This window comes from Poecilia formosa, unplaced genomic scaffold (genome assembly GCF_000485575.1).
Source record: "Poecilia formosa unplaced genomic scaffold, Poecilia_formosa-5.1.2 Scaffold134, whole genome shotgun sequence".
In the NCBI taxonomy this organism is placed as follows: domain Eukaryota; kingdom Metazoa; phylum Chordata; class Actinopteri; order Cyprinodontiformes; family Poeciliidae; genus Poecilia; species Poecilia formosa.
Window position 1 is genome coordinate 1,517,744 of NW_006800073.1, and position 24,158 is coordinate 1,541,901.

The window sequence follows — 24,158 nt, forward strand, 5'->3', positions numbered from 1 at the left end:
CATTTCAATAAACAGAATACCGAAATTGTTTCCGTTGCTTTAAAAGGTTTATGTCAGTCTGCCTTTTCCCCATCGATACGCTTCCCGACCGCCCTGCACCTTAGGGGGTTAAAAAAAAAAAAAAAGACGCGCACATTGCGCAAAACTCTGAAACAGGAGAAGCGGGACATAAAACGGAGCGACGAACTAGATGTGAATTATGGCATAAAAACAGAGAAAAACCAACACATGATGTGAAACATGATGATTAGGCGGCGCAGCAGGTGATGAGTGAAGATTAATGATGGTCAATACATGATAAAATAAAACATATAGCAACAGGAAAGAAACTAAAGTGGACATAGCAATAAACCAAGAGAGGATAATACTAATCAAAGGAAACTAAATTAAATGAATGAAGAACAAAATGCAAGAATAAACTAAGAAACTAAAGTAAATACAGAGGAATAAACTGGTATGGCAAGACATTTCGATCAATAATTAATACAGAGACTGTATGGCAAGAATAAACACACTATTTCCAGATAAAAGGTAAAATAATATTGTTTTAGTGCCATGGGTTTGTTGAGACCATATCTGGTACTGAGAATAAATATATCTTACAGACTATAACAGTAAATAACTTATCACTTATTTATGTTTTAATTAGATTTGATATATTTATTTCTTCAATATTATTTTTCATGTCGGTGTTAATGTCATGAGGCTGATGACGCCATGACACTTTCAATTTGACTCATTAGGATTTGATTAAGAACCAGATTTGTTCTTTGTAATTTCTGTCCAGTAAAACTATTAATCTATAATCAATAGACAGGTTTATATAAAGATATAATCCATGTTTCTGTCTCATATTTCTATGGCATTAAAAGGAACTTTTGTTTTTCCACTGAAAGCTCTGGTTTGCACAATAAATGCCATGTGGGTGAAGTTTTATGGATGATGCTCTGATGTCCCATTCTCCTGAAGGCAGCACAGAGCTGCACCACCAGAAGAGAAGAAGAGCTGTGGTTAATGTAGTTACTGTTCTATCCATGTTTTAATGCTGCAGAGCTCAGTCGGTTTGCACATAGTTCAAAGTTTAAACTGGCATGTTGTTCATCTTTTATCTGGTCATTTTGTGGAATATTTAACAACTAGAAAATGGCACAAAATAAGAATATTTTTCCACTGATTGGCTGCTGTTAGGCCTACAGATTTTAACTTGAATGTTCATTGCATTTTTCGTAGACGCCTGTGAAAATAATTTCTATTCCCATGGCTTTTATGTTCTCTGGGAAATTATTTTTGATGATAAATACAGAAACAAACATAAAAATCAAAACATCTACAATAGTGACAGTAATATTAATGATAAAATAATAGTCAGTGCAAAGTAGCCTGCAAATCCTTTGGTGGGGGGCAGTGAGGGACCTGGATAAGGGCTAGGGGGGCGCTGGCACAAAAGGGTTGAGAAACACTGGTTTAAATAAAGGAATAATTCCTGGCAGCTGAAAACATGATGGTTCATACCTTTTCCCCCCAGACACACCCTTTCCATGTCAGGATTCTGTTCCCGTCTGGTGAAAAGAAAACAATACGTGAGGTTCACAAAGTCAGGCAGTGGCAGAAACACGTTTGAAACAGATGCAGGGATTTTCCAGCTGAGGTCAACATCTGCTGAGAGAACCGGGCCATCTTTCCCCTTCCTCTTTCCGTTAAAGATAATTTAAAAAAATATCTGCAGATGAGTTACAGCTCACAGGACGAGAGAAGAGTCATTAAAAGGAAAAGAAAAACAGATTTTCTTGTTTTTATTTAAAAAATATTTTTAATGCACCATTAATAAAGGGTTCAACGCATTAATACAAGAGAAATATTGCAAATAATATTAAAATCATCAAATTAAGAGGAAAAAAAACAATAAAAAATAAATGAATGAAAGGTATGTACACGTTTCCTCATGGAGAGGAAAAGGAACAACATATTTACAGCTTGGAATCCGTTTGTTTCTACGAGAAACAAACATCTCTACAATATTTACATGTACTTCTTTTTTTTTTCTGTTTAATCCTGTCGTAAATAAGTCTTGTTTCGTATGGAAAGGCTTTCATTGCAACAAGCATTATAGTACACAATTTTCAGGTTGCGAGGGAACACAGAAAAAAAAAAAAGAAAAAAAAAAGAGAGGGAGTCTGGTTAAAAGTTTCAACATCAAAGTTAAACTTTGGACGGTCCGGAGAAAAAAAACAAAAACTCAGGGTAAACATGGGAGAGCCCGACTGTCTGCAGTGCAACACAAACTCATCCAGCAGAAAAACAGCGACGTGCACGGCAAAAAACACGGCATGTCCGTCCGCCGCGTCAGGAGAGGACATTTTGGTGGGGGATGCTCGGCATGCGATAAACACTCAGATAAAATAAATACAAGTGAATTCTGGGGGAACAGGGGATTTTCTTTTAAAGATAACCTTATAAAGCAACTAAACATCTGAGTTATCAACGGAAACATGTTGAAATCCTTCAGTCGTTTTTCTTCCAACAGAGACTTTTTTTTGTTGAAATAAAACAGGAACACAAGAGAAACTGATATACGCACTTTTAAAGGCAAGAAGAAGAAAATATGCAATGCCCAGGGTTCCTACACAGTTGTCATAACTTGCAGTGTAAATGCTACATTTCAAAAATCTGTAATTTGCCAAATGTGGGTTGGAGTCTCACAATAAATGCAAACACGAAAAAAAAAAAATCAATAAATGTGTGTAATGTCTAAGATCTACTGAAATGGCCATTTTTAGTTATTTTTGAATGTACAAACATTCAAAAATCTAAATACTGATGGGTGAAAAATTAAAAATGAAGGCAAAATCGTTTAAATGTAGCATAAAATGTCTGGACAAATCTAACATTTCCATGTTAAATTGTCTTTTTCTGGAAAGTCGTCAAAGCAAATTCTGTGTAGGAACTCTGAAAGAAACGGTTGATTGCTTGTTTTTGTTCTTGGAGGGCCTGCAGGGAACATCCAAGCTCTAAATAACATTTCCAATTGCTTTATTCAAGCAAATATTTTTGCAAACTTTGTGAGAATCTGCAAACCTTTCATACAGAAGAAATGCAGCAAATAATGAGCAGTTAAAAGCAGGTAAATCAGCGTGAAAGGAGAAAACTGTTCTGTTGTGCTGACTGTCAGTAGCAGCTTAAAAAGGAGAAATATTAACACTTTCAGGCGGCAGAAGGTTGTTGCAAATCAAAACCAAGAGGGATACGGAGACAACAGCTGAACACTGAGGGGAAAAGTCATTTCATCATAAGAAACTTTGTGCAAACGCAACAAAATACTATTAATTACAGCAAAGGTTTTCTAAAGAGATGGAAACAAAACCACAAAACAAATATCGCACTCAGAAATCCTGCATGACTGACAACCTACTGGAAAGAAGATGTTTTATTATTATTATTTTAAAAGTGCGCCCATGACAAGCGATTTTTAAAAACCCTGAATTTTTCTGGCATTCCTGTGCGTTTGGGATGAGTATGGATGCTGGGGGGAAAAACATCTATAAAAAAAAGAAAAATCCCATGATATGTATAAAAAATCTGATCCGACACAGACAGAAATGACCTGTGTTACTGTTTATCAAACGGACGCTGGCGTGGGAATAGAAAAAAAAAGGTTTTGGTGACTTGTTGAATACTGCCACTCCTCCGATGTTGGGAAACAGGAGCGTTAACGTCAATTGAGGTGAAAAGTGCAAATGTGTGCGACACAGTTTCCTACTTTCTGGGGCTCTGAACTCTGACAGAAAAGAAAGAAGAAGAAAAAAGGTAAAGGTTGGCTGCTGGCGAGAAGAAAAAAAACAAGAAGTGCTTTTTTCACTAGTTGAGCGTTCCGCGGCAGTTCTCCGTCCCACACAGGCAGGGGATTTTGTTCTCCTCCAGGGGGAATTTGTAGTCGTAGGTGATCTCCTCGTTGACGGCGATCGGCTGCTTGGAGTAGATCACAATCTTCTTCTGAGACTCTATGGTGATGACCTTAGCGTAGCAGTTTGGCTGAGGAAGGAAGATTTCAAAACGTTTAGGCCTTCAGAGTCACATAAAGGCAGTTACAAAGTCAGACTTTTATCGCCTGGAGAACATTTTAGGATGAAAGGACTAATGTAGCATACGTAAAATTATATTTAATCAACCAATCAATCAAGTTTGTAGAACAACGTCATAAAAAAAAATAATACAGTCACCAACAGTGAAACCAGTAACAGATTACCTAAAAATTATACTCAAGTAGAAGTAAAAAGTATTTGGTAACTCTTCAGATTTTCAATCATTTAATATTTAAAAATTACACCAAATATAAATTTAGGTGGAAATTTTGGTATTTTAAGGATCAAAATGACAATAATTCAACAAAATCAGGCAAAAGAACATTTTTCCAAATCAGTTTAATTTCCCAATTAAAAAAACTAATAAATGTAACAAAAACTGCAGGGGTCTGTGTCTGGTGAATTTTTGGTTAAAATATTTTTGTTTTTCATTCAGTGGGTAGAAAATCCAGAAATTTACTCAAGAGTAAAAATACTTACTAATGAAGTTACACAAGCAAAAGTGAAAAGTACAATATAGTAAAAATACTCCTAACAGAACAGTTTTTCAAAAAAGTTACCCCAGTAAATGTAATTGAGTAAATGTAACTAGTTACTTCCCAACTCTGCCAGTAACAAACATCACATTTTGTCAACTGCCATAATCAAAATCATCAATACACATCAAATATACTGACCAATGTTTAATTTATTATGTTTCAAAAGCAGCTCTAAGCGGGTTGTTGATGTGTTTGTGACGTTTTAATGTTTTCATGAGGTAAAGCTCTTTGAACTGCCTGAAAAGCGCCACAGCCATAAAGCCGATAGATTTGGTGGAGACTCACAGTGCAGCAGTGGTTGATGAAACGCGCCAGGTTGCCACACTTGGTGGCGTCTATTATTGTGTCGTGGTCCACCCTGAACAGGTAGCTGCTCCCGATGCCCTGCTGAGCGTACCGCTTCTCCCGGTTGTCGGCCACCATCTGCATCAACGAGTCGGAAAATGAGATTTAGTTGGTGGCAAAACACAAAAAGGTGAACAAAACATCTTCACTACATTTTATAGCACATGTAATGTCATTTCAGAATGAGCTGGATGCATTTTTCCCATTTAAATTATTTTGGATTCCATTTTAGCCACATTTATTAACCCATAACGCATATAAGCTCGTCTTAAAACCCATCTATTTTACTTGGCTTTCAACTCCAGCGGGATCTAGTTTTAAGTTGTATGTTTGTTTTTAAACTGTAAGAGTTTTTATTTATTTATTTTTTTTTAATTGTTATGTTTTAATGTACAGCACTTTGTATCAGCTGTGGTTGTTTTAAAGTGCTTTATAAATAAAGTTGGTATGCTATGGTAATTGTGCTGTGAATGGAAGAAAAAATAAAGCTAGAGGCCAACATTTCCTGTTATTCTGTTTCACATAAGAAACAAACCGCTGGTTTAACAGAACATTTGTTTTACAAGATGTTAAAACTGTTTCCCTTTCATTTTTATTCAAAGAACTCAAACTCGCAAAACTAAGAATCTTGTTTTTAACCAGAAAGTCAAAAGGGAGAAGTGTGAATATGTCCATAAAAATCAGGACTGCTGTTTGTTTCTATTTCTTCTGTGTGTCACAGAAATCTGCACTGAAGTAAGTAATGACTGGTGTTGCTTTCACCTTTCTGCAACTGCAACTGCAATAGCGCAACTACACAACCGAACTTCTTTGAAAAGCATTAGTAGAGCCTTGTGCAAACAGAAAGAATGCACCAAGTGGTTTCTGGACTGTAGGTCAACAACAAAGCACTTGTTTTTTTCCGCACAGAGAGGTAAAACCAGCTGACCAAACGTGTCGGAACTCAGCTTGGGTTGCCAGGCAACGAGCAGAATTCCACTGGGGTTGCTAGGTAACGGCACAGAGCCCGTGGAATGTGACTCAACAATCTGAAAGTTTTTGAAAAGGTTAATTTTCCAGACACCAAAACAACCTTAACTTATTGCCAAAAAATGCCTGGGTGGTTTTTTTAAATATTTGGTCAGTTTTTAGATCCAAGTGGAAATAAAAAAACAGGCAAAAAGTGAATTTTGCATAACAGGTCCCCGTTCTAACAAGCTGTGAAATAATCTAGGAAATGAATCCTTGATCTGTTGAAGCTTTGGAGTTTGAATTCTGTTTTACACTTATCTGACAAAAAATGAAATAAAATAAAGTCGTACCTGTCTGATGTTCTGACCGACGTACTCGATGACCATCTCGTCGGCGGCGATGGGCTCCATGGCAAACAGGCCCCATTCATGGATCCTGCTGCGCCCGAATCGCAGCTTCTTCTTTCTGAACTGTAAGGAGGAAAATTAAATGAAAATAAATAAAAATACAAGCTTTTAATTTCTCTAAATGTTGTGATCATTCAATTGCTGCAAAAATACAAAATCTTAAGAGTTTTTGGTTCAGTTTCTAGTGCAAATTTCTTAGTAAACTTGAAATAAGACAAAACGAGTAACTTTCAGCAACATAAGGACCTTTTTAAAGTAAACAATTCCTTAATATTGATGAAAAATTACTTAATGAAAATCTGCCAGTGGACAAATACATTTTTAATTTATTATAAATTATAATATAGGAAAAGTGTTTTGTTCCAAACTAAACCAAAAATACTTGGTAAGATTTTGTGTTTTTGCAGTGCAGAACTCCACCCAAACATTTTTAACATAGTTTCAAAGTAGCTCTGCATGACTTGAATTTAAAACCACCAGAAACCAGATACGGCTTTGCTAGAGGAAGAAAGCATTTTGCTCTCGACATGGAATAACAAGCTACATGTCAAAAGTGTGTTGTGCATGGAAAACGAGGCCGGCTGTAACCCAACAAGAGGCTGGCTGTACCTTAAGCTGGTTCAGCTTAAGTAGGTCAGAGTCCATGACAGCTGTGGTTCCGATAACGGTGAGCAGGCGCCGCTGCTCTGAGCGCCTCTCTGACAGCACCCGATTGGCTCCCTGCCGGGAAACAAGACACAGAAAACCTTCAGACAGAGCATTCCTCAGTAAGATCGGATCCAGAGCTGCACCTTGACCTGCTTTTGCAATATTCAGGGTTTGTCTACATTACCTACAGTAAAACTCAAATATTTCCAAGGCTAATTTGCAAACTTTGGAGACAAAACAATACTAATAAAGTCAAGACAACAGTTTCAGTTCATTTTATGAAATTCATTACTGTGAATAATTTCTTGTCAAAATTAGAGGTTTTGCAAATTTACACACACCTTTTATACTCGATTGGTCTGAGAACAAAGCAAATTTAACCAAGAAGTCCCCCAATTTCAATACTTTTAATATATAAAATATAAGTGTGAAACGATTAATCGTGATTAATTGATTGTTGAAATAATACTCAACTACTTTAATAATTGATTCACGTGTAAAGGAGCATACAGGCTCAAAAATAAAGCTATTTTTGGAAAAACAACAGTAATTAAGTCAAAACTGAAACTGCGTTTTACAGTTTACATTCCAGACAAGAGAAAGAAGAAAAATCTCAATCTTCTGTTGGTTAATTTGTTCTACTCAGAACTCCTGAAGTGGTTTTAGCTTCACCAGGTTGAACTTCTGGAAAAAACACATTTTGCAATCCAGTTACTGGAAATCTAAAAAATAACCAACAGATTATTCCTACACAGTTTAAATGTCAAGCGGAAAAGGCTTTTTAGATGCTTCCTCTGTTACAATTGATCAACACTCACTTAAACCGACAGCGCTGAAAAGACATTTTATTTCTTATTTAAAAAATGAACTGAATTATGTATTAATTAACATTACTTAATGGATTTGTAATACTTTATAAAACAGTTTAAGTGGTTGAGAAATCTGCAGTGACATTTTTTTCAAACCCAATTAATCGGCAGAATAACTGATTAATCGGCAGAATAATGGATTACTAAAATAATCTTGAGTTCCAGACATAATAAAATATAATGGATAATATTCATTGCCTTGAATAAATCTGTCTGCGTTGAAATAAACAACCTTTTGACTCGAACTAAACTCATAAATAATCACCTGACTTTCTGAAGGAGTTTGTTTCTCCTAAACGTTTGTGACAACTTTATTACAAAACTGTGCAAACAGAATGTCAAGCACTTTCTACAGAAATCACACCGTGAAAGCACCGTATTGAAATTAACAAAGGTGTTATTGAACCCTGGATATTCCTTTGAGTGTGGGGGAATCACACACAGCCTGAGCGAAGACGGGAAATAACATGTGCAATGGAGGAAAGGTTCCTTTTCATTTCCACAGCATAAACTAAACTAAAGGTTGAGATGCCTGGTTTAGTTTTTATACCACAACGATGCTGATAAAAACCGCAGAAAATATTTTTGGCAGACTACTATCCCTCGTTTTACACACAAATAATAAATCAATTGATTTTAATATAAAAACATGACACCAATCAATTTCTGGGACAATTTATGGTGCAGTAAAACCGATCTCTGGTGCACAATTATGACACCTCTGACATAAATTATATAAAACCAGATAAAACGTGACACGACTGCGTAGAGTCCTTGAAAACGGTTGTCTGGTTCAGCAGCACATAAGGAAGCAGAACATATTGGATTTTTTGCGGGTGAAAAATATGGAATTGGGCCATTTACAGTATACCACGGTGAAAAACCCAGATATAGGTTGGGTATTTGCTTCTTTTAATGCATTTATAATATTGTATGTATAAGTTTAAGTGGTTAAATCAGAATCTGCAGAATGTGCCAATTTATTTAACCGATTGTCAGAATAATCGACTAATCGCCAGACTAATCGATTATTTGGGCTGCATTTGCCTGCTCTGCGAACTTAACCTGAGTTTTTGCACATTTATGTTTGTGCTGTGAAGTAATTCTGTATTGAAAACGACAAATGTAACCTTTTAAATCATAACATTTTAAAAAATAATCTGAGAAATTTCATGGTGACACATTGAACTTAAAATCTAAGAGCAAGAAGCCAGGAGCATTTAAAAATAATAATAATAAAAACACAAAATATCAACCAGACTCTATAAACCTAGACATGCATATGAGGGGAAAACCCCTTTACGGAGGTATTTTCCCTCCAGTTCATCAAGACTGCTGCAGGTTTACATTTCAGTAACCTGAACGGAAAGAGAGAGGAGGGACTGCCGGTAAATACACGTGCATCTATTACCAACAAAAGCAGGAATTTCAAAAAAGGGAAACACAACCTCAAGGTTTGACACAACAATGCCGTGCAGACTGCTGAGTAATTGTGGTCGCAAGAGAAACTATAAAACCAATTTAAATGCACACAAGAGACTGTGGCGTTGCATAGCTTCACTGTACAGCCTCATAATTGTCCATAAAGTGCAAAAGTTTTTCCGAACAAAACGAAATATTTCTCCTCTGGTCAGTGAGTCATTGTGGAAATTAGAGAGGATTTCCACACAAACATGCCGAAGAACAGAACCGATCCAAACATTTTCCAGGATGGATATTTTCCTCAGTTTTGTGTTTGTAACAAAAAGCAGAAAAAGTCCCGCCTTGAATCAATGATTGAGCTTCAAATGGAAGAAGAAAAAGTGGATCATGTTTGGCTTGATATGTAGGAAAAATGACAACATGGATGTAAAAAAGATGATGGGAAAAAGCCTGAAAAGATGTTTATTGAAGAAAAAGATAATAAAAACCATTTATAAATGGTCTTATGTTGGGAAATCCAACGAGTTAAGGATGATTTGAACTTTTATCATTACATAAGAAACAAAAACATGAGCTTTCCTTCCAATTAAAACATCAAATATCTACATTCAGATGTTCTTTTTGCAAAAGAAAAGTAACTTCAGCAGAAAGGTTAAGAAAACATTTCATCACATTATCTGGAACAACTTTCAAAATCCAGAGGGAACCAAAAAACTAATTTTCATCCACATCCAACCTGAATAAGCAGGTTAGCATGCTGAGATAGTCAATTCAAAATGAGGCTCGTTTGAACCGTTAAATTAATTGTTGTTTTGTTTTTTAGCTCAATAATTGTTAATTTCTTGTTTTGGACCAGGATGCACTAAAGCAACAATGCAGAAACAAGTCATGTTTCCTATTATGTTTTACAAGCAAAGCACTTCCATTTAATGAAAGAGGATCTTCTGTGGGTTTCTGTGGGAAATGTTTATGGTTTGGATGAAGGATGTGGCCAATATGCAAAAAAATCCAAAAAACTGAATCTTGTTTACTAGAATAACCAGAAATATTAACATGTTGATGTAAAAGAATACTGGAAATGTCTTTAAAATAAGAACAGTTACTGCACAAGGGAGAAATCATAGCCATTTATTACACGGCTGAAGACGCCCAGATTTATTTTTAGCTTCATAATCAATCCTCTGTTGGTGTTGAAGAGGAAGTAGTAGCTTAAAATATTTTGTTTTAATGTGATCTAAAGAGGAAGCAATCGCAAGTTTGAAGGTGGAAACAAAGTCAGAAATGAGACAGGATGCATTGTGAAAGCGCTTTTTCAAAAGGTTTTAAGTGGAACTGAAACTATGAATTGTGATTAATCGTGATTATTGTGATTAATTGGATTATTGTGATTAATTTGATCAAATTAATCATGATTAATTGTGATTAATCAATTGTGTAAATAATTGTAAACTAATTCAGTAATCGATTAATCATTTACTGAAGCATACAGACTCAAAAAGGTTATTTGCTAAAAGAAAAACACATTCAGGGCTGAAATTAAGCCAAACTGTACAGAATAATACATTTACATTTTGCATCTAAGATGAAATAGAAATAAAAAACTTTAAATAAGTTCTACCCAAAACTCAAGCCATAGTTTTAGCTTCACCTGGTTTAAACAAAACTCCCAAAAGCAATTTATTTACATTACTGATGAAAACCTCTGCAGCTGAACCTCAGAAGATTCGTCATTTATGAGAGAAACATCCATTTCTTCTCTTCTCGTAATTCAAGGAACGATAAGCGATTTAACAGACTTGGGTCGTTTTCTTTTCCAGCGCTTCTGGCAGTCACCATTTACGGTCTTTGCTATAAATATTTTGGGTCAAGCTGCACATATTCCTGCTTCTGAAAACTGTTTTTATACTGTGATTATGAAAGCAACAGAGCCTTTAAATCGCTTTAAGAAATATTCAGCTTGGACCATTTCCTGTAAAATAACAGCATAATCAAATTTTTCTTCTAAATATAACCCAGCATTTCTGCAGCAGAAATGTAATCAGTTCCATAAAAACCACAGAAAAATGTATTTTAGGCTTGTATCTTTAAACCGTGATCAAATGTTTGCCTTTAGCAGCCATGTTTTATTATTTATAGCAATCAAACGTCCTCAACTCGCATCAAACAAAGCAAATTAGCACTAAATTAACTTTGAAGCATCTTGAATGTTTACAGCTGAGTCAATTAAATCTGCGCCTTCACATTCAGACAGCCATCAATCTTCTAATTCCTCTTGCCAGATCTGCTCTGGCTGTAATTTTCACCCTGGATCTTCATGCCAGCTCTTGTTTTATGACTATTGCTAAATAATAACAACCTTTTGGATCCAATCCTGACCTGGAGATACTGAAACTTTTATTTCTTTCTGGTGTTAATTCATTGTCAAGCTTGTCTAAACAAAAATTCTTCTGCAACTCTTCCCAGAAATGTAAATTTCAGAGCATGTTTTTATGTTGTGGTTTTGTAGTAGAGGGCTTTAATTTAAAAATTATTGGTATTATGTTAAAGAACCTGACAGAACAGGAAGAGTCTCAGCTCAAAATGATGCGTTTCTCTTGATTTTGAATTAATTTTTGGTTAATAATCAGATTCATTGTTTGCTTTTAGAGAATTTGTCTTAAAAAAAACCAGCCGGAAAACTAAAAGTTTTGGCAGGTGGGTGCTTTTTAAAATCTTAAATAAATCTTACTGGTACAGACTTTGCTTCTGCAGGAAAATTATTTGAGTTTAAGAAGAAACAAATGTTTCTTTTCAACGCTTTACTCATGTGTTGGGCAAAAGTTTTTACAATCAGCCACATCCAACTACTTCATGCAAAAACACACCAACCTAATTTAACAAGCAAAGGGAACACCTTCTGTTAAACCAAATTACGTCAACAAAACTGTTGAATAAAATAAATCCAGACGTATTTTTCAGTTTTATCAGAGTAGTTGGGGATAAAAAGACTTTTCAACAGTTTCACTCATTCGCATCTACAGTTTACACTAGGCTGAAGCAATTAATCTGATTAATCACGATTAATCGATTATTCATTTAATCGTCAATTAACTTATTAACCAAATAATCGACAATGCAATTTGCTAAAAACAACAAATTCAGAGCAGTAATTGAGCCAAAACTGATTTAAAAATATATACGCTTTGCACTAAAGATAAATCATGTCTTTTAGTATGTACTACAGATTAAGCTTCAAATTCTGCAAATAAAATCTGATATCAAGCATATTTTTCTATCAGTTATTAACCATTTGATCAAAAACAGTCAGCAGATCAGCCCTGCGCTTTGTTGATGTGAAGTCAACCAGAAAAGTATGAGCGTTTCACATATGGTGGTGTACTTTAAGCACAAAAAAACAAAAGGTTTTCACATTTTAAAAAGTCATTTAATTGTTTATTTGGATCTTTAATGAGTTTCTAAAAGTGCACATAAAAGGCACAAGTGGTGAAATGGAGAAATCCAATTTCTTTATCCGATTAATAGTCTGGATAATTGATTAGTAAAATAATCAATAGTTGCAGTTCGACTTGACACCAAACTCAACTTATAAACAAGAAAAACCAACCTGAGCTGAAAAATCAAAAACATCCTGAGAATAAAAATCTAAACTTTTCAGTGCATATAAAATCGGTTCTTACGTGTAAATTTAAGAAAGCTTTTCAAAAAGATAAAAAAAAAAAAATGCATAAAAAGTTAAGAGGTTTGTTGCTGGGAGATGAAAACTCACCGAGGTGTCGACGTTTTCGACTTCCCGTATGACCTGCTCAGGCAGGTCCAGGTCCAGGTAGACGTCCTTCTCCTTGCGGCTGATGGCGTAGTATCCTTCGCTCCTGGCGCATCCCGTCACATGCTCCCGCAGCTGGCCGTCCGCGCTCTTCTTTTTACGCCGGGGGTTCGGCAAATTGGTTAGTGCAGGTCAGAGGTCAAGGGCAACAAGAAACAGGTCTACTTCAACAACCGATCTAATCGTTGGTACCTCCTGCCCAAAAGGGTCAAAGTTCAAAGTAACTGAGGGACACAAAAGATTTATTTATTTTTTTAGCTAAGTTTGTAAATAAATCAAAATCCATAGAAAAGAAAAAAACCTTCAGCAAAAAATATATGTGAAAAATCAACTTGTTAGATTGAGAAAACCAGCAGGAAGAAGGAAATGCAGAAAATGGGAAATTAACTCGTTAATTCAAGAAAATAACTGGGAAAAAATAAATGCGTAAAACGAGAAATCAACTCGTTATCTTGAGAAAACGGACATTGCAGTCTTGTGATAACATAAATCTCTCGTTATAAAGAGAAATCAAAAGTGATTAAGACTCCTCTTGGCTTCCGTAGAAAAGCAGTAAAAACTTCACTAAGATTTTAATTTTTAACTGGATCAGCCTCAAATCCTGAGCTGGAAAAACAAGATTCTGCCCTTTTTGTGTTGTGGTTGAGGGCCGAACAAAATAACTAAGAGGGCTAGAAATGGCCCTCGCGCCGCACTTTGGACACCTTCATGTTTCTGTGGAAATGTTCCCACTGAACAGCCAAAGAGAGGCCAGTTGTAAAGGATATCAGTGTGGCTGACCCAGTGGGTGTCGTTGAGCCAGTCGGAGCTGTGGTCGTCCTGCAGCAGCTTCTCGTACGTCTTCTTCAGGAAGCTCAAGTCTTCCCCGTCCAGACCCGAGTTCCAGATGTCATACAGGATGGTCATCTGCTCAAACTCGCTGCGGTTTTCAAACTTTAAAAGTAGCGGCTCAGGCGCCGGCGCTGGTTTGGGCCAGCTCTGCGACGACGTCACCCCGGCCTCCTGCAGAAAGAGACGCTCGCTCTTCCTCATCCCTTCAGCCACTTCGTTCTCCGTGTCCGAGCTGGAAAGTTCTCCAGACTCCAGCTCCTCCACGTCAACATCCTCCTCAAAATCTGATTCCTGCAGGGAAAAAGGCTCATTGTTGGTAACAACATACCACACTGTTAACATTTAAGATGAATAAATAAAAACGAAGTGGGAACCAGAAGGGATCTGCGCCATCTTGGTAGGCAAGTGCAGAACAAAGCGTAGATGCACCATGGCTTAGAGACCAACAAAAATAAACATGTATTCCACTCTTCACCAATGTGGAAGAGAAAAAACCAACAAAATGGCTTCGTACGTCATTTTGTAAAGGATGTACAAACTCTTTGTGTGAACAACAAGGTTCTGGTGACTGGCAGCTTGAGAACATGTAGTAACAAACACTCAGGCTACACTGCAAAAATACAAAATCTTACCAAGTAAGTTTGGTCTAGTTTCTAGTGTAAATATCTTAGAACACTTAAAATAAGACAAAATTAACTTACAAGTAACTTTTAAGCAAGATATAAGAGCTTATTTTAAGAAAATAATTCCTTAATGTTGGTGAAAAAGTGTTAGATCCATTATAACAACTTAAAACAGCCGTTTTGTCTCAGGCCATCCTAATAAAACCCGTTGGACATACAATATATCCATTGAAATTTAATGCAAATATTCCAAAACTGAACTGAAAAAAACTGTTAAAAACCCAAATTTGTTGTTATATCTGGATTTAAGAATCATAGCTGGTGCTTCTTCATTTTTAACCAAATTTATTTGGAAGATCTAAGACAAAAATTATGAATTATTTTTGTCTTAAATATCTCAAATACTCCCAGTCCAGTGGCGTGACCTTCCTGTTTTATCCATTTTTTCACTCCACGCTGTTGTTGATTTAAACAGTTACGAGGCACAGCGGCAAACCCTTAAACTGCTGCTGTGCAAGTTACTCAACAGGTTGTTGCTAGGCAACCAAAGAGTGAGCGAGTTGCTAGGTAACCGCAGAGTGAGAGAGTTAGTTCACTCCAAACAGTTTAGGGATGTAAGGCCTGCTCTTTTCTGTGGCTGGTTTCCTAAATCAATCAATCAATCAATCAAATTTTATTTGTATAGCACATTTCAGCAGCAAGGCATTTCAAAGTGCTTTACATAATTAAAATAAAAACCATCATTAAAACGCAAACAGTGAGAAAGAGAAAGAAAAAGCTGTCTCCAATCCTTTTGACTTTAGTCAAAACGTCGTTTGACAAGGACTAAAGAGTATTGCAAATATTTTTCAAGACCAGCATTGGAGTTCGAGTCGCTATTATTCCCATAACAAAGTAATCTCACGAGAGTACCACATCATATGGCGACAAAACCGTGTGTCTGTTCTTTTACAGTGGAAAAACCTGCATGGCGTAACGAGAAATGACAAAGCAAATGACGTGAGCTGACGGCGGGTTTTAAAACAAACAACGTCACAGTTATTTCACTTGTGGGGAAACCACACACCTCCAGCTTCCTCTGGTCGTACCAATCTGCTCCTTCTGCTGTTCGGTGCGACTTTTTCTGACTACAGTTCTGGTCTCACACTTTAATCTGAGAATTCTGGCTTTAATCTGGGAATTTTGACTTTATTCTAAAAATTCTGAGAATTTTGATCTTAATTTGACTTTTTAAAATCAGAATTCACACTTTAATGTGGGAATTTTGACTTTAATCTGATAACTCTGACTTTAATCCCAGAGTTCAGACTTTAATCCCAGAGTTCAGATTTTAATCCCAGAGTTCTGACTTTAATCCCAGAATGTGTTGAAGCCACCCACCTCCAGCTTCCTCTTCCTCTGCTTCTTGCCCAGCGGCTCCTTCTGTTTTTTCATGCGATGCGGCTCCAGGTTCTCCTTGTCTTTCCTCTTCCTCTTCTCGCTCTTGTCCTGGTCGACCTCCAGGCCTTTGTAATTCTTCCTCTTTGCTGACGGAGACACCGGCGCCACCTGTCTGTCATCATCAGAGTCGCCCAGATCTCCCACCGGGGAGAAGTACTCGCCTTTGTCTCCTCTGGGCGGCGCCGCCTCCCCGATCACCTCCTCCGGCGCCTCCAGGACTCCAGAGATGGAGTTGAGGTCCGCCGACACCAACACGGACGCGTCCTGCCTGGCAGTGGGTTTCCTGGCGCCGGACGCCGCGGCGGCTAGCGCCGGAGGTTTGCAGTAGTTGTGCTCCAGAAGTACGACGCCGCCGCCGGGGCTCATCAGCAGAGCCAGCGACTCCAGGGAGAACGGGTCGCCCTCCATCTTCTGCTCCTCAGCCTCGTCCGACGTCTCCGTCTCCTCCGAGTCCCCGGCGTCCGGGTCCATTTTCAGCGCCACGTCTGCCAGCACCGACAGGTCGGCGCCGGCCAGCTGCAGCAGGCTGGACGCGCCGACCTGCTCCCTGATCCTCAGCCGCTGCTCGCCGTCCTCCTCGTCCTCCTCATCCTCCCTGACGGCGTGGCACACGCTGGGCGTCCGGGTCCGGCCTCTGGACCGCTTGTTGCCCGGCGCCGCCGCAGGGGCTTCCTCGAACGCCATGCGACACATCGAGGCGTGGTCCAGCGGCAGGTTCTGAACAGTGCGGCACACCATGACCGGAGCGGCGGCGGGCTTGGGCGAGTCTTTGCCCGCGACCCGCTTGCCGGGGGATTTCGGGAAGGGAGCCAGGGGTGTCTTCTTGGACTCGTCGGGGTCCTGGTTCCGGCTCGGCGGCGGGACGATGAGCGCGTTGCCTTCGCCGGGTTTCGAGGCGAAAGGAAGCAGCTGGATGCCGTGAGCGGGGCGGCAGGCAGGCGGCGGCGTGAGAGCGATGGGGGAGTCCAGAGGCTTGTCGGCGGTGGGCGGAGCCTCGCTTCCCGGCTGCGTTGGCGACGGGAGCGGCGGTTTGCCGTCGTTCTCGTCTGTGGAAAAGGAAACGGTCTTCCTGCGTTTCTTCAGAGGAGGAACGAAAGCGTTTGGAGACGAAGGGCGAGGGCCGAGCGGAGACGAAGGAGCCGCCGGGATATCGGCCTTGATTTCCTTAGGAAAACCTAAAGGAGAGAGAGATTAGAGCAGATTATGCAAATATAACTCACAGACTGAATGAGGGAACCTGGTTTACAGTGAAAGCTTATTCTGACTTTTATTTTTTTTTAATCAAAATTCCGAATTTAGACAGAGAATTTAATCAGAATTCAAACTTTAATCTGGGAATTATGACTTTCACCTCGGACTTTAATCACAACTGCACCAGTAAAGGGAGGCAGACATTTGAGAAAATAATCCAAATAGACCTCAGACTGGAAGAAATCAAAGGTACTTCCAACTTTGATTTAAAATTTGCCCCTGGTTTTGGAGGCTTAATAAAAATGAGATAAAAAATGCTGACCAACCTTTTTTGATGTCGACCTTTGGAACAGCAGCTGCAACAATTTCCCTGAGAAAAACGGAAGAAAAAATGATCTCAGCAGGAAATAAAGACTGAATAGTTATCAAAACTATTTGACCCAATAGATTTCCACTTCATATCCCACTGCATATAAAATTATTAAAATATTTTCCTGATTTATGCAGATAAACTGTCCAGAAGTTATTGTGATAAGCGATAATATTGTTTTTGAGACCATTTTCAAAAAGCGTAAGAAGTTCATCCTCTTAAAGATGAATAAGCTTTGATTTCTAGTGAACATTTTATCCTGGAATTGGAAGATAATTTAAATATATAAAAAAACTTAGGCCTGTCACGATATAAAATTTTACGAGACGACATATCGTCAGAGAAGCGATAAACGATAATATTGTTGTTTTAAGACTATTTTCAAGTAATATAGTGGTAATAATGGCACAATAATGCAGGAACACATTCTCTAAGATCAATAAACTTTGATTTCTGATGAACATTTAACACTGGAACTGAAAGATAAATATATAAAATAAATGAATAAAACAACAAATAAAATGACTGAAGACTTTTATCATCCAGTTTATGGTTGAAACAGAGAAAAATTATGGAAATTATGAAGCTAGTTTTAATTTATCAGGTGGTTAATAGACTTATTGCTTACTGATGTCGGATAACGCCCCCTGCTGGAAAATTTTGGACCAACATAAATCCACATCCTAAGCGGCTTTAATTTAATATTTATTTATTCGCTTTGGAATTTAGCGAATAGAAATAATTTTGTTGATCCTAATTAGCCTGAAACAGGAGAAATTTGGTCTGATTTTAACTTCAGACAGGGAGAAATAAAACGTGTCTTATTTTAAAAAACACAACATGCCTGTCGTCCTCCTTCTCAGTTGTGCTGTCCATTGTCGACTCATCCATGGAGTCTGGACCGGCACTTTCCACCAGCTCTCCTTCCTCCTCCTCCTCATCCTCAGAGGAGGACGAAGAGGAGGACGCCGAAGAGGAGGAACCTTCAGAGGACGAAGACAGGCTCTCATCGTCGCTGTCACTGCTGAGTCCGTCATCTGTAAGAGAAAACAAAGTCAGTTAACTGGTTTCTTTACTGAAAGGAGAAAAATAAACATTTAGTCATTGGGTTTTACCATCTGATTCCTTTTCACTCTCCACTTCTTCGTCCTCCTGCAGAGAAAAGGAAAACATTACAAGTGAAATGCTGCCATCTAGCGAAAAACATGAATCACTCCTAAAACAATTAAGTTGGGCTGCAACTAATCATTATTTTAGAAATCAATTGATCTGACGATTAATCAGATAGAAAAATTGGCACATTCATACATATTTACTCTTTTACACAGTATTAAAGGGATGCAAAGAAAAATTTGTTCTTTTATAGATAAGAAAATAAACATTTTGTTGCCTAAAACGCAGAAACAAAACAGTCCCTCAGTGAATTCTTGCAGCAAAGCCTGTATCTGCAGCTAAAACAAATAATTTTACTATCAACATGTTTAAAGCTTCAACATTTCTGCTCGATTTATCGTCAATACAGAGTAGAGCCGATCTGCCGAATATTTCCTTTAATTAACTGGTTAATAATTATAGAGATAAAAGGTTTGGAAGGACAATTTGAACCTGGTGAAGATAAAATTCTGGTAGGATTTATTCTAATCTTAAATGCAAATTGTATTTATTTTTTGGACATTTTTGGCTTAACACTGAATGTGTTGTTCTTTTAGCAATTGGCCTTTTTTGAGACTGTATCATCCAGTTAATGATTAATCAAGAACTAAATTAGCTGACAATTATTTCAATAATTGATTAATCACAATTAATCTGATTAATCATTTCAGCCCTGATACTTTTAGTACGGTTACTGCTCTGCCTGTGTCGTTCTTTAAACAAATTGTTTTCTTTTGAGTTTGGATACTCCAGTAAACGATTAATCTAATACTAAATTAGTTGGCGATTATTTCGATAACTGATTAATCGCAATGAATCATTTGAGCCCTAAAACATTTTGTACGTTTTTTTTCTTAATTGCTACTCTGAATATGTTCCCTCAGCAAATAGCCTTTTTGTTGAGTTTATATAATCCAGTTATCGATTAATTGATAACTACATTGGGTCACAATTATTTCAATAATTGATTAATCACAATTAATCCGATTAATCGTTTCAGTAATAATATTTTTGTACATTTTTGGCTTAGCTACGGCTCTGATCATGTTCTTCCTTCAGCAAATAGCCTTTTCTGAGTCTATATACTTCAGTTAATGTTTAATCGATTATTAAATTAGTTAACAATTATTTCAATAATTGATTAATCACAATTAATCTGATTAATCGTTTCAACCCCAATATATTTTTATACAATTTTATCTTAACTATTTATGCGTATGTTATTGTCTCAGAAAATGGCCGTTTTTGAGTCCGTTTACTCTATTTAGTAAATAATCGTTTACTGAATTAGTTGACAATTACTTGAAAAATCGATTAATCGTTTCAGTCCTATCTGAAGATTTACATTCAGTTATTTTTTTCAGCTCAAAATACACTAGTTTAATTTGAAATATGCGTTTCAGGAGTAATAAAAGCGTCTCATGCCTTCTCGCTCGATGAGCCGTCGGATGTTTCCTCTCCTTCGCTGTCGAGCTCCCAGGGTTTACGACTTCTTGGCTTCTTTTTCCTCCTCTTGTTGCCCCGATCAGCTGCATGCCTGTCTGCCTCTGGCATTCTCCCAGCTGAGAACCAGACATCGATTTAAGAGTTATTTCCTTCCGGTCGATTAGTTTAAACCCTCTTTTTAAAGCGTCAACATCAACAAACCATCATCATCTTCATCCGGTGGAGTTGAAGGCCGAGGCCTCTTCAAGTCTCCCTCTTTGAAATCCTGAGGTTCTTTCCTTTTCACCTGCACCGTTGAACATCGACATGTTTTGTTAATTGTAAAAACAAAAGTCAATCAATGTTATAGTTCCAGCTAAACTTTACAGTTGTGTTTAATAGCACACAATCTGGGAACACTAAACATTAAATGAGAGTATTTAAAATTCGGGAACAGCTTGGTCTTTTCGAAGAAATAAAACTCAAAACTGGCAAAAATCTTCAAGCAACAGATGTGGATAATTTCAAATGTAAAGAATTATGATATTTTTACCTTGAATGAAGGTAATCGCAGCGCTCCACGGAGAGAAAACCCCTCCAACCCCCCACTTTTCGCCCAATCCACAAGCGACGTCAGAGGCTCTCGAGGACGGTTGACCTTTTCCTCTTTCTTCTCATCGTCCCGTAAGGCAGACACTCCCCTAACCATCGTCTGGAAAGGCTGAAGAACAAAACATTCTCAATTTAAAATCCCAAATGGCTTCAATTAGGCACAACTCCTGGCAATCAAGCAGAAAGGGTTGAGCTCCTCACATGCTGATGTTAGAAGGATATTCAGCTGCAGACGCATATTTTTGCTACAACTAAAAAAGCTGTTCCCTAAATGAACGCTATGTTGTTGCATCTTAGGCAATAAAATGTTTATTTTCTTATTTTTAAAAGGGGTTAAAGTATTTTAATCTCTTTTAAATACCTATTAAATCTACAAAAGCACTGTAGATTTAATGCTTTTCTAACGTTGCATAAAAAGTTTAAGTGAAAAAATGTAGAAAGAGACATTTTTTTAGCCGATTAATCCTCAGAACATCTATAGAATAACCAATTAATCAGCCTTAATTTCATTTAACTACTTGGGAATTTTCTTATTTAAAACATTGATCGATTTGTTTATTTGCATATTTTAATGTATTTCTAATATTGTGTAAACTGGTTTATTGACAAATTTGCAGAATGTGTACATTTTTATTTGATTAATCGATTAATTGTCAGAATAATCAATTACAATAATAATTGTTAGTTGCAGCCCTAAACTTTTGAGAACTTGAATTTTGTGTTAGAAGTACAAGTATGCATAGAAGAATCAGCTTCTATGCATCATAAATCTAGAACAAACATCCAGAAAACTGCAAAACAGCTGAAACACTGAGTTTCTTTAAGACTCTTCTAGACCAAAATCCCACCTGTTCAAAGGTGATTTTGACCCATAATAAATAGAACATAGACTGATATGCTTGATGATTTTGATGATGACGCTTGACAAATTGTAAAGTCTGCTACTGTTTTCACAATTGATGACCATGGCCCCCCTGTCCAAAGCTGCTCGCTGACAATGACTGCCTTTAGTTTTAGCTGTTAAGTTATCAATAAAGTGCTAAATCTTAAATGTACGCCTGATATCTAAAACAAAAAGGGACGCAGTGCTTTGCTGCTAATTGTCAACACTATGCCAAGTAGATACAGTCAGGCAAAGGTTTTAATAAAAACGAGGAAGACGAAGTTGGTCAGTGATGCTAGCTTGACTATGACAGCCGTAACATGTAGATGTGCTGCAGAATTCTGTGTTTTGGTTCAGTTACCAAATAAATAAATAGGCGACCTAAACACCAACTCTGACAGATCATCAGTAGAGCAGGGGATTAAATTAGCTAATCTACCACCACAGCGTTAGCTTAGCTAATAGCAGCGATAGCTAACCTACCAGAGCGATCACTTATCAATAATCACAAAATGACCATCAAGCCTGAAAACATAAAACTGTAACGGACCGAATGTCCTGTTCTCTGTGTGGGAAATGTTTCCGTGTTTCTTCGTGTTGAGTTATGAAACATAAAGTGACGCTGCTGTCAGTTGCTATGGCAACGATTCTAGCGTAGCGTAGCCAACACGGAGCGAGAAGAAAAGTGGCCCTGAATCGTTCGATGGTTTTTCTGTGTTAATTTTCTGCTTGCTGGGGCACCAAATTAATAACGCCTACATCTCCAGGTTTCATTTAGCTAATCAATCCACCGCAGCTTTGGACGGCGTGGAAAAGCATCGGCTCTTTGTGCTCAGTATTCTGCATTTCCAAACATACAACGTGTCAAAATGATGCGTTTATGATGTTTTCATGACATAAACACTTTGCAATGTACTACAGGAATAAAGTTGATTGATTAATTGATTGATCACCTTGGCCTTTGTCTCCTTCCTGTCCCACCACTCATCAAAAGTGGCGAAGGCGACATTCTCCACCATTTTGCGGTTCAGGTCCCGCTGCACGATGTTCTTCATCTCCTGGATCAACGAGGCCAACACCATCTGAACCGTCGCTTCGTGCGGATTCTCCGCCATCATGGGCATCGCCTCCCCAGAGGCGCTGTACTCGTCCCCCTCCCCGGTCAGCATGGTGCCGTAGCCGGGCGGCGGCATGTAGGACTGGAAGTGAGGCGGTAAGACGTGCGGCGGCCACCCGGAGTGCGGAGGCGGGATGCTGTGGTGCGGAGGCGGCGGTATCTGAGTGCTGTGGGTTTCGTGGTAGGGGTATGACATGTGGGGCGGCATGTATCTGTGGTCCTGGTCGTAGTGCGCCCCCGCCCCATTGCCCTCTTGGTCCATGTAGGGGTGGTGCGTGTGAGGCGGCGGCATAGAGTGGAGATGATACGACGCGTAGTCTCCGGTCGCAGCCTCGCTCGGCCCTGGCGTGCCGTTGGACGACGACAAACGCATCTGATGCAGGCGGCTTAGCATGTGTGTTTGCATTTGGAAGGACATGGGGGCTCCACCGCTGTACTGGTTCATCAGCTCCATGGAGGTGGCGTAGTCGTACATGTGGTGGGGCATCGGGGGAGGATACTCGGGGTGTAGCTCCATGTGAGGAAGAGGTGGAATCCCAGGCGGAGGCGGCGGCTGAAGGGAGTAGCCGGGCGGAGGAGGGGGCGGTAAATGGGGCGGGTAGGAAGGAATCGGCGGGTGCATGGAGGTCCCAAAGTGCTGTGAGGAATCAGAGATGGGTGGCGGAGAGGATGAGGGGTCTGCCGGCTGCGAGAGTCCGGCAGCGGCGGCGGCTTGTGAGGACGACGGCGTTGATCCTGAGGCGACTGTCGGCTGGTGAGTCGTGACGGTTGTTATGGTGGTCGTTTCCTCGGCGTCGTCGTCTGAGATCTCCATGTCTTCACCAGAAGAATGAGGAGACGCCTGACAAAACACAGAAGTTACAGTTCGAGGAACCACCGACTCTTTAACAGGAAACAAAGAAAAAGGAATAAAAGAGGAAGGGTGAACCGATAAACCATTCCTGGACTTTGGGAGATTAGTGATCGGTCGATACTTCTTATCAACCTCAGCAAAAACTCAATCAGTGGTCAGAGAGAGAGGCTCAGCCCTAATGGTGGAACAACCTCTTAGTTTTCTCAGTGTAAGTCAGGGGTGTCCAAAGTGTGGCCCGGGGGCCATTTGTGGCACTCCATGTGATTTTGTGCAGGACAAAAATGGCAGCTCAAAGTTGGATTCTGATGCAGTCAATCAAATCTTAGAGAGAAATGTATACAGAGAAAGTTTTCTAAATCTGCAAATTACAACACAAAGTGCTCATTTAATTAAATGTCACTAAGCAAGACCATAAATTATTTAACTTTTTATTTTTCCTCCAGGATTAATGAAGTATTTTTAAACTAAATTTGAAACATTCAGCAACTTTTACTCAAAGCAGACGTTGTTGCACCTTTTAGGAAGGTTTTTGAAGAATGGGTGATCCATATCCTGCTCTGGTTGCTAAGAAAATACAC

General features: G+C 38.6%; 1 protein-coding gene across 3 annotated transcripts in view; it reads right to left on the minus strand.

Annotated features, from left to right (window-relative positions):
* Positions 1 to 1,796: 1,796 nt before the first annotated feature.
* setd1a (SET domain containing 1A, histone lysine methyltransferase) overlaps positions 1,797 to 24,158 on the minus strand; it is a 31,916-nt gene continuing 9,554 nt past the window's right edge. For all 3 annotated transcript variants that reach the window (XM_007562193.2, XM_007562195.2, XM_007562194.2), the window contains exons 8-21: positions 22,564 to 23,568; positions 20,669 to 20,836; positions 20,338 to 20,422; positions 20,116 to 20,252; positions 18,654 to 18,690; positions 18,383 to 18,575; positions 17,495 to 17,538; positions 15,918 to 17,152; positions 13,851 to 14,205; positions 13,027 to 13,208; positions 6,931 to 7,041; positions 6,265 to 6,384; positions 4,904 to 5,041; positions 1,797 to 4,029 (exon numbers count right to left, since the gene is read on the minus strand). In XM_007562193.2, coding sequence (XP_007562255.1) covers positions 3,856 to 4,029; positions 4,904 to 5,041; positions 6,265 to 6,384; positions 6,931 to 7,041; positions 13,027 to 13,208; positions 13,851 to 14,205; positions 15,918 to 17,152; positions 17,495 to 17,538; positions 18,383 to 18,575; positions 18,654 to 18,690; positions 20,116 to 20,252; positions 20,338 to 20,422; positions 20,669 to 20,836; positions 22,564 to 23,568 — 3,984 coding nt within the window. In that variant the 3' untranslated portion in view covers positions 1,797 to 3,855. The remainder of the gene's footprint in view (positions 4,030 to 4,903; positions 5,042 to 6,264; positions 6,385 to 6,930; positions 7,042 to 13,026; positions 13,209 to 13,850; positions 14,206 to 15,917; positions 17,153 to 17,494; positions 17,539 to 18,382; positions 18,576 to 18,653; positions 18,691 to 20,115; positions 20,253 to 20,337; positions 20,423 to 20,668; positions 20,837 to 22,563; positions 23,569 to 24,158) is intronic.